This window comes from Prionailurus bengalensis, chromosome A2 (assembly GCF_016509475.1).
Source record: "Prionailurus bengalensis isolate Pbe53 chromosome A2, Fcat_Pben_1.1_paternal_pri, whole genome shotgun sequence".
Lineage (NCBI taxonomy): Eukaryota > Metazoa > Chordata > Mammalia > Carnivora > Felidae > Prionailurus > Prionailurus bengalensis.
In genome coordinates, this window is record NC_057348.1 from 13,879,792 (window position 1) to 13,892,380 (window position 12,589).

At 63.4% G+C, this 12,589-nt stretch overlaps 2 protein-coding genes and 1 long non-coding RNA gene across 4 annotated transcripts in view; 1 reads left to right on the forward strand and 2 right to left on the reverse strand.

The window, feature by feature from the left end:
• Positions 1-83: 83 nt before the first annotated feature.
• Positions 84-6,046, reverse strand: ISYNA1 (inositol-3-phosphate synthase 1). Of its 2 annotated transcripts, XM_043587068.1 has the most exons (11): positions 5,894-6,046; positions 2,987-3,115; positions 2,682-2,843; positions 2,266-2,398; positions 1,960-2,153; positions 1,616-1,765; positions 1,315-1,530; positions 1,034-1,198; positions 818-931; positions 520-737; positions 84-394 (listed from the first exon to the last, which is right to left on the reverse strand). In XM_043587068.1, the coding sequence occupies exons 1-11, from the start codon at positions 5,978-5,980 to the stop codon at positions 193-195; spliced, it is 1,770 nt and encodes a 589-aa protein (XP_043443003.1). In that variant the 5' UTR covers positions 5,981-6,046; the 3' UTR covers positions 84-192. The 2 variants fall into 2 exon arrangements, with proteins under 2 accessions (XP_043443003.1, XP_043443005.1); XM_043587070.1 differs by lacking the exon at positions 2,682-2,843 and having other exon boundaries at positions 5,894-6,039.
• Positions 3,432-6,044, forward strand: LOC122487110. Its single transcript, XR_006298307.1, has 3 exons — positions 3,432-3,758; positions 4,466-4,695; positions 5,824-6,044. It is a non-coding gene; the product is annotated as an uncharacterized LOC122487110 (long non-coding RNA).
• A 407-nt stretch (positions 6,047-6,453) lies between the features above and the next one.
• Positions 6,454-12,589, reverse strand: part of ELL (elongation factor for RNA polymerase II) — a 77,097-nt gene continuing 70,961 nt past the window's right edge. Inside the window, exons 9-12 of the mRNA XM_043587071.1 lie at positions 11,173-11,239; positions 10,754-10,925; positions 9,411-9,455; positions 6,454-8,732 (exon numbers count right to left, since the gene is read on the reverse strand). Coding sequence (XP_043443006.1) covers positions 8,616-8,732; positions 9,411-9,455; positions 10,754-10,925; positions 11,173-11,239 — 401 coding nt within the window. The 3' untranslated portion in view covers positions 6,454-8,615. The remainder of the gene's footprint in view (positions 8,733-9,410; positions 9,456-10,753; positions 10,926-11,172; positions 11,240-12,589) is intronic.

Genomic DNA, 12,589 nt, shown 5'->3' on the forward strand with positions numbered 1-12,589 from the left:
ACGTGAGAAACGGGAAATGGGGTCTAGAGTGGGGGGGTGGGGTGATTAGGATTAGGTCGCAGGCGCCAAGAACCCACAGGTGATGCTGTGGCCGTAGTGGCACTGGCTTTATTGTCTTTAGGGGTCTTGGAAAAGTTGGGTCCTGAGGGGCAATGGAGGCCGGAGTTTGGGGGCAGAAGAATGACCATGGCCTTAAGTGGTGGGCATCTGGGGTGCGTCAACCTGCGAGTGCCCGTTGGCATCACCCGTACAGCCGTTGGGGGCAGTTGGCGCTGGTCCCTTCTTGGAAGGCACAGGGCAGGCAGCGACCACGGGCCCCCCGCGCGTGAGGCCCGGGCGCTCCATCTTGTGCTCCAGAAGCATGTGGTTCTGTGGCGGGAGCCCGACACAGGCCCTGGGGAAAAGGCTGGGGGTTAGCGGGGGCCGGACTCCGCAGCCGGTGGACCCCGCGGCCCCCGATCCCTAGAATCCCTGTGGCCACTTGGGCCTGGGACGGGGAGCCCCAAGGCCAGGGCGCACCTGAGGATATTCTCGATGCAGCTGCGCTGGCGGAAGAGCGCATTGACCACCGGGCTGCCCGGGGGCACTAGCGGCGCCTTGAAGAGGAAGCTGAGCAGCGACAGCACCGAGTGGAAGGTCTGCGGCTCGGGGTCGGCGTCGGTGCAGAAGCTCACTCGCTGGCACAGTTCGGTCAGCAGCACCAGGTCTAGCATGATGGGCGCGGCCAGAAGCGAGTCCTGTGGGGCCGGGGGGGGGGGGTCAGAAGGTAGGGGGGGGCCGGTGGGCAGCCCCCCTCCCGCCCCGGCGGGCCCCGCACCTCGCACGTGTTGTGCAGCACCAGCGTGTTGGTGCCGCCCAGCATCAGCTCCGACGTGTACTCATCCAACGCGCGCTTGCTGTCGCCCACGTACGGCACGTACTTGATGACCACCTGGAGGGCAGCACGAGGTCACAGGGGTCCCCGCCCTCCTCGGCCGGGAGCCCCCACCCCCACCCCACCCCCACAGCGGCCCCCGGCCCACGGCCCACGCACGCAGTGGTCGGGCTCCTCGCCGGGTGCGTAGAGCACCGGGTTGCTCTGCACCATGTCATCCACCACGCTGCTCTTGGACACCTCCTTGGAGCGGAACTGTGGCGGCGCCGACAGGTTCTGCCCGTCGTTGTTGCCCAGGTGGTTGTAGCTCACGATGGACATGGTCTGCGGGGAAAAAGGGGCCCCGTGGCAGCTGCAGGCCCCACAACCCCGGCGCACAACCCCGGCGCTTAGGGTCCAAGCACCCCCTCCTGCGCCGTGCACCCCCGGGGCCCACGCACCTTGAGGCCGGAGCCAATAAGGAAGTCCACCAGTACGGACTTGACCTTGGTCTGTCCTGACTTGAAGTCGTCTCCACCCACGAAGACGCGTCGCTGACGTGCAAGCTCGAGGGCCCCGGGTACCAGCGTGTTCTGCGGGGACCCGTTGAGGAAGGCACAGCCCTCCAAGATGCTGGCCACAGCGAAGAGAGTGGAGGGCGACACCTCCAGGCCCAGCTGCGGACGTAGGCGGGCAGTCAGCACGGAGGGGTTCTTTGGGGCTCTGGCCCTGACCCCTCTCCAACCCCGTGTGCACCCCCACCTGGATGGTACGCAGCAAGTTCTCAGCAGTGTCATTGAGGCCTGGGACCACTTCGCAGAAGCGCTCCGTGTTCGCTGTCCACAGGACGATGACTTTGTCTAGCCCAGCGCTGGACCGGAAGTCACGGATGTCCCTGCGGATCTGCTCCAACTGGGCGGGGAGGGAAGGAGGTCGTACAGGCCCCTCGATCTGGAGAGGTCTGGGCGACTCAGTTGCCCAAGTGCAGAGTGAGGTGTGGACCCTCAGGATGGGAGCGTGAAGACAAAAGACGGATAGAGAACGTGGGGGGCAAACGGCGGGAGCAACAAGTGGCAAGGGATAAAGGACTTGGGCCGGGGCTGCACCTGCTGGGCACGAGTGCCAAGTATGAGGTTGTCCGCACGCGCACTCTGGTTAGCGGCGATGAACTCGGGGATGTAGACAGAGGGCCGGGGGCGGAGGGACTCCATGTGTGGCCACAGTTGCTCCTGCAGTCCCCAATCCAATACTTGCGCGCGCCGCATGGCCTCAGCCAGGTTCACGGATGATATGTCCCAGCCTGCGGCGGGGTGCGGGGGTGGGAGGCTAACACCCCCAAGCTCAGCCCAGCCCGGAACCTAGGCCCCTCCAGGCCCCGCCTCCCACCCGCCCCTGCCTAGGGCCCCGCCCACCGTCGAACACGAGGTCGTCGGGTGCCACCATGGGCAGCAGTGCGCTGAAGGGCACGAACACCTCCTGGCCCTCGGCGTCCAAGCCCAGGCTAACGGTGCCGGCCTGCGTCAGCGAGCCGTAGTAGTTGGCCTCCTGGGGGGCGGCAGGCGGGGCGGAGTTGAGGTGGGGCGTGGCGTGGGCCGCTGGCCGGCCAGGGCCCCGCCCGGCATCCTCAAGCTCCGCCTTACTTATGGACACCTCAGCCGCAGAAGCGGCTCCCCGTTTGCAGGTTCCCCCCACCACGGCAGCCGGCCGGCACCTTAGGCTCCTCCCCCTGAGGCCCCCCCCCGCCTCCTTCGTAGAGCTCCGCCCCCTAGAGGCCCTTCTCCCTCCCGCACCGACTCCGGCCAAGGCCAAGCCCCACCCGACCCCCCACCTTGCGGCCGGTGCGCGTGGGCCAGGACAGGCGCAGCCGGTTGGCCAGCACGGCAGCGGTGAGCGTGGAGCCGTTGTTCCCACCCCAGCCGACGAGCATGACCCCGAGCCGGGGCACCTGCCGGACGGTCCGGAAGGTGAAGCGCGTGGACGTGGGGTATACCTGGGGACGGGCGGTGCAGTGAGTCTGGGGCCACACCCCCCTCTTACTGCAGGGACAGGCCCACAGACGTTGGGTCATTCCCGTCCCCTCCTGGCTCCCTAGTTCCCCCATTCCCACCCCACAACTCCTGGTCCCCTGCCTACCTTGAGGACACCGCCCTCGCGGCTGACGCACGTTGTCCGGTACTCGTACTGAGCCTCGATGGCGTCAGGGCCGTAGACCACGTCGGGGCTTTCGACCACGAACTCGGCTGTGGCCTCCATCGCGGAGAGCTAGGGGCGGAGTGTGGGCAGGTCAGCGGGGACACGGGAGCCGGCGGACCGAGGCGACTGCGGTCCCCGGAGAGCCCGCACCAAACCCGGGGACGCACTCACCGGCGCGGAGTCAACTCGGACAGTGGCGGACGGCGAGGGCTCGGGGCGCGCGAACTCCAGAGAAAAGAGCCGCGGCCCCGCCCACGCCCCGCCCCTCACCCCACCCGCGCCAGGGAGGAGGGGCGCGCGGGGAGGAGGGGCGCGTCTGCCTAAGATTCGGGTTCAAGGCCCCGGAGACCTTAGCCATCACCGCCCTTGGGATCCCGTCCTGCCTGGCGCGGAAGGACATCCACGTGGGCTCCAGACCCCGGCCCGAGCACGGAGCGCGTGGATTCACTTCGCACCACAGTCGCTTAAGGCGCTCGGCCACTTTGCCTCATTTTGCAAAAGAGGACAATAATGGTTGCGAGAGCGCGCCAGGCCCAGCCACAAGGCAAAAGGTGGAGCTGGAGCAGGGCAGGGGGGGCTGGGCACCTGGATCCGAGATACTGCGGTGGAAACTAAGGCCAGAACTCTGACTCCCGAGCCAAACACTGCTTCAGCCTAGGCCGCCTCGGCCTCCGCTTCCTGAGCAGAAGACACTCCCGACAGGGCTCACATGGTGCGTGTAGGGGGCGCTGCGAGGCCTCGATTTCCCTACCTGTGGCAGGAGGGCTTGGCAGGGCCAGGCTGGAGGGGGCCGGTGTTTGGTGAGAGGGCAGCGGAAGGGAGGGGGTGGGCAGGACCAACGAGGTCAGCTGGGGAGGAGCTAGGCAGGCACAGCACGGCGCCCCCCTAGCACCCAGTGATAAGGGAGCGTGGGAACCCGGCGGGCGGGCGGGGGCGGCTCCCCCAGGAACTTTCCAAAACAAGCGGCCTCCTCCGGCTGGAAAGTTTCCACCACTGGAGCTGACCCAAAAGGTGGATAGTTGGGAACGTTCGCAGGAAACATGGTCAGGGCCTGGCCTTGGGGGTTGTGGGCTCCGAGACTCTGGCTCCAGGCTTTGCCCTCAAGGGGCTCCAGTGTAGGGGCGTCCGAAGTACACTGGGGCCCCCCCTACCTGGCCAGAGGCAACTCACAGATAGGGTCTGGCAAGGGCAGGCTGCCTGGAGGAGGTGGTTGCTGCAAGGTTCTTGAGACAAGAGGACATCTCTTATGGGGAGATATGAAGGACTGCCCAGGCAAAAACCTGGGGGTGGGGTGGGGTGGGTTCGGGGGCAGATGGAAAGGTGGCCGGGTGGGAGGGAAGAGAAGCGGTCTGGGGACAAGGGCAGACCCTCGAGGCTGGAGGGAGGGAGTATTGTATAACATTTGGGTTTCGTCCCCAGTTCCTGGCTGGAGATTGAGTCCAGTCACCAACGGCCAGTGATTTCATCATATGTACATAACGGAGCCTCTGCAAAAACCCAACAAGGAGGGCTCGGGAAGCACATGACGGTGCTGCCCGCATGATGGGCGGTGGCGCATCTGGAGAAGGCATGGAAGCCCAGTGCCATTCTTCGCTCCCTGCCTTCACCATCTACCTCCTCCGGCTGTTGGGAGTGTTTTCCTGAGCGCTGTGAGCCATTCTGGCAAACCAAGGGGGGGAGCCGAGGGAAGCCCTGATGTATAGCCAGTGGGTCAGAAGTTTGGGTGGCCCGAGACTTGTGGCAGGTGTCTGAAGTCGGGGCGGTCTTGTGTGGGACTGAGCCCTTCACCTGTGGGGTCTGATGCCAGCTCCAAGAATTGAAATCCAGTAGTTGCCAGAAGACTGGAGGGAGCTTGTGCCTCCACGTGACAAGTGACCTGGGAATGCGTGCAGAGACCAGAGAGGTCCCCAGCCCCAGGCCTGGGGAGCCCTAGCATTCACTGGGCAGCCTGCAGGAGGTGCCAGGAAGATGGTGGGGGCAGAGCTGACCCAGACAGGCTCCCCGGAAGGGCAGTGGGGTGGCTGGGTGGGGGGCTGGGAGGGACGTGGCCTCGGGCTGCTTCTAATCCTGGCAGACAAGTGGGCACCGTACAGTGACCGCAGGGACCACCTGGGGACCCCGGTGGGGCTCTCGAGGGCAGGGGCAGGGCTGTCTGAGCCACCGAGTGCCAGTGCCCAGGTGGAGCCTGGCGCACAGGAGGGACTGTGGGATCGGAGTGCCGGCAAGATGACACCTGGGGATGTCGTCCAACAAGTGGCCGGAATGGTGGGCGGCCCCTAGCCCCTCGGCCATGGTACAGATTGTGAGCTTGGGAAGACCCTTCTGGGGCTGGGGGGCTGGACTTGTGACGTCCTTGGCGCGGGAAGGATGGTCACGGGACTGTCTGCCGCTGAGGTGCCGGGGGTGACGGCCACCCTGGGAGGCTCGGGGGCTGCAGGGGAGTCTGGTGGAGGGCCTAGGGAGTCGGGTGGGCAAGGCGAAGCTGAGGCGTGACGGGGTTGAAGGAGGCAGACGCTGGCCCTGGACTCCGGACCGTGGGGGAGAGAGATGTCCCCGAGAAGAACGGTACGGGCAGGCCGCCCGGGGAGCAGGGTACACTCTGCCCCACAGGGCCTGCTTGACCTTGTCTCCTGCGCCCCTTGGATTCCCAGGCCACCTTAGAACTCGGACCAAGGCTGCTGGCCAGCAGGGCTGTCCCAGAGGCTAAGGCCCACAGCCCCTGACCCCTGGACCCCTTTAATCCCAGTCTTACTCTTTATCTATTTTTCCTTCCTAAGATAAACACCCACCCGCACCACATCCTTCAAGAACAGGACCCTGACCCCTGCCTTGCCTTCAGCTCCTCACCTGGAACATGGGACAAGGACAGCCATCCCTGCTGGCATCCCGGGCCTGTGGGATTCCACTGGGCCTCAGCGTCCCCATCCCCATCATGGGCACAGGGGCGGCCCCAGCGAGCCGGCCTAGTTGGGAGAAACAATAAAATAGTGCCGTCACCGCCGTTTTCATCATTTCCCCAAGCATGGGTGCTCCCCTGGCCCCACGCGTTCCCTGCTCCTGGGGGCTCTGGCACTTCGGGAGGCCTCTGCTGGGCCTGGTCTACCCTGTCCACACCCGGGGACACGGCCCTGCTCATACACGCACCCTGGCTCCCCGCTGCCCCCACATCCCGTGTCCATTCCTCTCCTGCCGGTGACCAAGTGGTCTGGCCTCGTGCCTTGGCACCTGCAGGGCCCATCACCTCGCCTGGGTCAGCCTCCACCTGCCGGCCTCACCCCCACGTGTGCTCATCACCATGGCTACTCCGGGGCCGGCCAAGTCTAGTCCTGACCCCAGCCCGCCCCCACAGGGGCCCAGGAGGCCCCTGGCTGTGACAGACACAAACGCACCCAGGCACTCCGGGCTGCTAGGTTCGGTTCAGTGAAATTTATTGTAGGTTGAAAAAAAATCAGCATTCACCTGTTTAGTGTACAAAAAGGACACTAGATCTTTTAAGAAAATATTAGGAAACTGAAGACGCGGATGCCTTTCAATCGTAACATTTTGGCAAAAGTGAAAAGTTCTTGTAAACACCAACTCCATGGCTCAAAATAGTTTTTCTCCACAGTACAATATTAAAAAGGGGGTGCAAAACACAGTATCAATAAGTTAGACCATATTTAATCCGCCAGAACTTTTGTCCATCAACCCCCAAAGCACAAAACTTTTTCTTAGCTTCATAATTCCTTAAAAGGAGAAAAACAACAACAACAAAAAACAACAAAAAGCCAACAACAAAAAGGAAATTCAACTGAGAGTCCCTTGAACCGGTTCCCAGGGCAGAGGGCCGGGTCAGCCCCGCGGGCTGCAGCCTCCTTAAATAATCCCTTTTCACCCGGGTCCGCGCGTCCGGCTGAGGACAGTCTATGGTTACAACGCGGCTGTCTGCAGAACTCGGGGGGGGTCCCTGGAGTCTGCTCAACCCTTATCCCACTCCATCCCAAATGAAAAAAAAAAACAAAACAACCACTGAAACATGAGGGGTCAGTTCCCTCGGTGCTCGGGGCATCCCAGGGGTCCCAAGAAAGGAGCCTTGGGTGGGGCAGGCACACTGCCGGTGCCTCCGTGAGGGTGCCTGCTCTTTGGGAAACCGTTAGGAGACGTCCCCATGGCTTGGAAAAATAGACATTTTTCTGCGTGAGCATTTCTGCTCTCCCTGCCTCACTACTGTTGGCGACAGCACCCCCCCCCACCCACCCAGCGCATGACCCCAGGCTCCAGGTTGCAGCCTCTCCGTCTGCCTTCCCTGGTTGTGGCTTCGCTGAATGCGGCCCTGAATGTGAACACACGCCTCCGTCCCCACTGCACCCCGGCGGGGCCCTCACACACACGTACACACACATACATGTGGTCCCCCAACACTGGGGGACACTAGACTAGGCACAGCTACTAAGCAGCAATGATGGTGTCCATGGATCCCACGCCCCCCGCCCAGAGTGGGCGGACGGGGCACATTTTCTGAGCTCACTCTCAGGGGGTCCCCTGACCCCATCAACCCCCCCCCAGCCCCTCCCTGAGTGTAAACCCTGCGGTGACTCTGCTAAGATGACCCCAAGACCCACAAGTGGACTGAGGGATGGAGTGAGGTCAACAGCATGGAGACCACACGGTCTCAGCGCGAAAAGAAAAGCAGCAGCAAAGGGGAAAATGGAGAACGTAATAAAAGAAAATCCGACACTGTTGTTGCAGTGTGAGCTCGTAGCACAGAAAACCCCCAGTGACCCCCTACAGCTGAGGGCCTGAAATAGCAGGGCAGGCCTGGTGGGCCGAGAGCCGCTCTGCCCCTCCGGCTCTCAGCAGCTGCTCTGGGGCCAGCTGGAGTTCTCGAAATAGACCTGGGCGGGCCTCTACCCCCCTTAGAGCAGAGACCCCGTCCCGGCCTGGGCCGGGAGAGGCCCGGGGCTGTAGGGAGGGCCCGGGGCGGGAGCACAGCCAAACGTGGGCATCAGCTGCACCCCCGCCCCTGCCCACCGCCCCCTCCTTGGTTCTCTCCTCAGCCCTCAGGAGCAAGACTTTCAGATGGCATCTGTAATACTGCAGAAAGGACACAGGGCGGCATCTAGACCCTGGTGTCCAAGGAGGGGAGGCACAGGTTTAGAAAAGATGCTTTCTCTCTCATACAAAAATAGACTGAAGTCTCATAAGCAGTAGCTAAAAGTGGCTGTCTTTGTATAAAACTAGAAAAGGCAGGCAGGCTGGCCTTGGAGTCTTTCGGGGAGGGGGAAGCTCAAGCCCCTTGGGCTGTGGGCCGGAGAAGAGGTGGGGGCTCCTCAGGAGGTGGGGGGGGGGCCGGGGGAGTGGGATGAGACGCCGGCCCCCGCACCTGGATCTGTGACCTGTGGGCACCAGGTCTGCAGGGGCTCCCCCGAAAGCCGGCGTTGCTGGCTCAGATGAATGTGTCTTCCTCGTGTTTATTTGTTTAAATAAATCTCTTTTTTTCCCCGCTCTGGAACTCCCCCCCCCCCCCCCCCCCCGCCCCCAGCTCCCCCACCATCCAGCAGGGTTGGCCCGGCGGCCCCGTGGCCTCAGGCTAGGGCCAGGCCTGCAGCTGTCGCCGGTCGTACTCGGCGATGAGCCTCTTGATGTGGGCCAGCTTGCTGTGCAGGTACTCGCAGCGGTGCTTCTCCTGGCTGTAGTTGGTGTTGGTCTGCAAGAGAGCAGCGGCAGGGCTGAGCCACATCCTGCAGCCGCCACCCCAGAGCGTGCCCTGTGTGAAGCAGGCCAGCCTGCCGGTCGCCTCGGGCTCCCACTCCCCCTGCTTGCAGGCCAGTGCCCACCAAGCAATGACAGGGACCCTTGCTCCACCTTGGGCCAGAGCCCTGGGCTGGTGTCCCCCCGCCCCCGAGCCCCGTCCTGGGAAACACGGTCACTGCCAGGATGAGGGTCAGAGGCAAGACTGTCACAAAGTCTCCTTCCTGGGCTGGGACCTGGCTGGCAGAGAAACACCCTGGCACACGGGGGCACACACGTGGTGAAGCCACAGCTCGTGGCCTTGAGGAGCAAGAACTGACAGAGCCCTGACCAGGCATTCCTGCCAGACTAGCAGCTGGGGGCGGCAAGCTTCGGCTCCTCCCTTGACCTTGGAGGGAGCCGGAAAGAGCCTGGGGGCTGCACCCACGAAGCAGTGGGAGAGCTGGAGGGTGCTGGGGTGCCCAGGGAGGGACGGGCTGAGCTTCTTAGCTGTCAGTGGGGGCAGGGACTGCCCTGAGGACCCAGCCTAGCCAAGGCCCATCCCCCTTCCGTCCTCTCCCGGACTCTAGTGCTGCTCACCTTAAGCCAGCTTCGTCTGACCCCCTCCCCAAGCCCACAAAGGGTAGATACTTACCTTTTTGATTTTTCGATATTCCTGCAAAATCTGCCCGCGAGTAGTCTGGAAAACAAAAGAAAGCGAACAATGACCCTGGCTGCAGGAAACCCCAACTGAGTGACCCCTTCTCCCTGATAACCTGTGACCTGCACAGTCACCACCTGCCTTGAGACAATAGCCTCAGCATGGCGTGAGGGAAGCTGACCAAAGTAAAGAGAGGCAGGCGGAGGGGTGGGGAGGGGAGATGAACAAGGCAGGAGGTGGGGGGAGGATGTTGGGCCAGGGGAGAGAGAGGCAGGGGCCCAGCCTCGGGGAGCAGCACGATGGGCAGCACAGCGGGAGGGGCCGGTCAGAACCGTGGGAGGGAGGAGGCAAAGAGCAGGCTGGGTGGCCTCCTTCCCTCACACCCAGTTGGCCTGTCCTCTGTTCAAGGCCAACCATCTGACGGTGCAGGGAGCTACTGGGGGATGTCCACGTGGGGGCTGCAGGAGGGAAGAGAGAGAGAGACCCCAGGGACTCATGTATCCCAGACCCTCAGAACCCTGATCGTGCCTCCAATTACGAGCTGGTTTCGTCTGGAAACCAAGGTGGCTCCCACGAGGGGAGACGGACCTCAACACCCGATCAATCAGATAACTAGCTCCGAAAGGTGGCATGAGGGAAGGCTGGAGTCCCAGGGCTGCTGACCAAGGGTAGAGCCCCCCCCGCGACCCCCCACCGGTGAGCTCCAACACGGTCAGCTCGGGGAGCCCGCACGCCTTTGATCAGAGGGCGAGGGAGTCCTAAAACCGGCAGGGGGCCATAGGAACCCTCCAGCCCCTCCCCCTGTGCCTCTGAGAGCACGGATGGGCTGTGAGCCGCAGAGAGGACCCCAGGTGCTCTTGCAGGGGGGACCCAGTAATCCGACCCACTGCTCTGTGCGGGGCCTGGCTGTTTCAGTTGCTCCAGACGCCACCCCTGCCCTAACAGGTCATCTCCCACCTGTGGAGTCAGCCTCCACCGTCCCCATTGCAGAGGAGGCCAAACTTGGCCTGACAGCCCGCGGACTTCCACGGCCGAGCCCTGGGGGTGGGCCTGAATCACATCAGCAGCAAGGGGCAGCTGACTGCCAGGCGTGACAGGGAGAAACACCGGCAGACGCGGCGGCCCTCCTCACCTGGGAGGGGTAGAGGCCAGGCTCGGGGGCCACGGCTAGGGCTGGAGGCCTCGGGTTTGGCCGCACCCATGAGAAACAGGCCCGTCTCACCAGGTCGGGAGCAGAGCACGGGGGGCAAGTGTGCAGCGCCCGGGGTGGGCCGGGCCCCCAGCCCAGAGTGTGTCTGTGAGTGCGGTGGACAGTGGCGGGGGAGGGGGGTGCCCACCTCGTATTCCTCGGAGCCCTGGGACAACTGCCGGAGCTGGGCGTCCAGCTGCGTGAAGCGCCGTGTGATCTGCTCAATGCGCGCGTGCAGGTCGCGGTACTCGCTGTACTCCGCGTTAAAGTCGTTCTTGTAGCTCTGGCGCTGCTCCGAGGAGGAAATGGTGGCATATTTCCTGGGGAGAGGGAGAGAGGGGCCAGCAGGGCCCGGGGGGCTGCTGCGGAGAGAGGCTGGGGTGCCCGTGGTCGCCCGCGCCCCGCCCCCCACCAGCCCCCACCTCGTGGGTGATTTCCTGGCTTGAGCGGGAGCCTGGTCCTAGAACTCCCACACAGCAGCACGCAGTCGGATCCTACCTCTGCGAACTTGCGGTGCGGGGGAGAGTGTGGGGCGGGGAGAGGGGGGCCGACCGGGGAAGTACTCACAGCAAGTAGTCGGGGGTCTCTGAGGTCGACGTGGGGACGCTCGAGCTGTTGCAGGCCCCATTTAAACCTACGAAGGAAGAGCAAATGCGTACCTTCTGAGTCCACACCGAGACCCGCACCAAGCTCTGTTGTCCGGAGGACGTGGAACGATAGCAGAAGGGGGGTCAGGAAGGGCAGAGGGAGTGTGAGGGCTGGGCAAGCGACACCTCGGGGGCCTCACTGGACCCAGAAGCGCCGCAGCCGAGCCAAGTGTGCGTCCCTGCACCACAGTCGTGTAAAGCGCAGGGAGCCCTGGCGTGCCGCGTGCGCGACGCATGGGCCACTTGTTCAGAGCTTGACCGATCCAGAGACCTTGCTACCTCTGCTGACTGCATGTAAAAGACCGCTACTCTGAAAACAAGCAACGCCCTTGTCCAAGGTCTCTGGCCCTGCCGGGCGAAGAAAGATGGCCACCTGGTTCCTGCCCGCATCCCAGGCCGTCCACTAGGAGGAGCTGGAGGACACGGGACTGTCCGCGGCGCTTGGGGGCAGAGTAGACCAAAACTACCATCTAGCAGATTTCCCGGGGGGGCGGCGGGGGCTTCTTTCAGACGGCCTTTTTTCTCAGCACGGAAGACATCTGTCACCGTGCGGTATATCCTCGGTACCCACTGTGTGTCCCTCTGACTGGAAAGCAGCCCACCTGGGAATCCCTGGGCTGCAGGGAATGATTCCCACCATGGAGCACACCTCTCCCCTCCCTCGGGGCCGTGGCCCGATGAACACACACGTAAGTTTAGTCTGTGCTTCCGCGACCCACACTTTGCATAAGCTACGCCTTCCAGAGTGTTCTGCCATGCGTGGGCCCAGTCAGCATTGCCTCATTTAGCCTTCCTGAGATCTTCAGGTGAGAGAACAAATGGAGAAACCAAGGCTCAGGGTCAGATTCACCTACCACCTGAGACACCTCTGGGGGCCGGCCTGAGCAAAACTTAGAGGCCCTACTCCTACTGGAGCACTCTCTGTGCATCGTCCTCACTCAGCCACCCTGCCCCTTCACTAGCCGAGCTGATTCCCACCATGTGGCCCGGGCCTACAGGGAACCCCCCACAGCTGCCCCCTCCATTGTCCCTTCTACCAGCTTCTCCTATGCCTCCCCCATGCCTGGGGCCCACTGTGAGAGGGACTCCCCATCCGACCCCTCAGAGGTCCGTGGGCCTCTGGAGCTCAGCCTGGCTGTGCCCAACCCCCACACCCAGGACACCAGCCTGCCCAGGAAGGTACCCTGAAGCAACAGGAGGGGTCCAGGGACCGAGCAAGAGTGGGGGCAGACACAAGGATGGGCGTAGGACCCAGGAGTGCACCTGCAGCACAGGCACGAGTTGGGGCTATGGGCCCAAGGTGGCATCAGGACAGGGGTGGCTAAGAAGAGCCATCT

Coding starts and splice junctions, on each gene's coding strand:
- ISYNA1 (XM_043587068.1), bottom strand. CDS start 5,980: ATGATGGGGATGGGGACGCTGAGGCCCAGTGGAATCCCACAGGCCCGG. Junction 932..1,033: donor GCGAGGAGCCCGACCACTGC/GTGCGTGGGCCG, acceptor GCTGCCCTCCAG/GTGGTCATCAAGTACGTGCC. Junction 395..519: donor TGCATCGAGAATATCCTCAG/GTGCGCCCTGGC, acceptor CCTTTTCCCCAG/GGCCTGTGTCGGGCTCCCGC.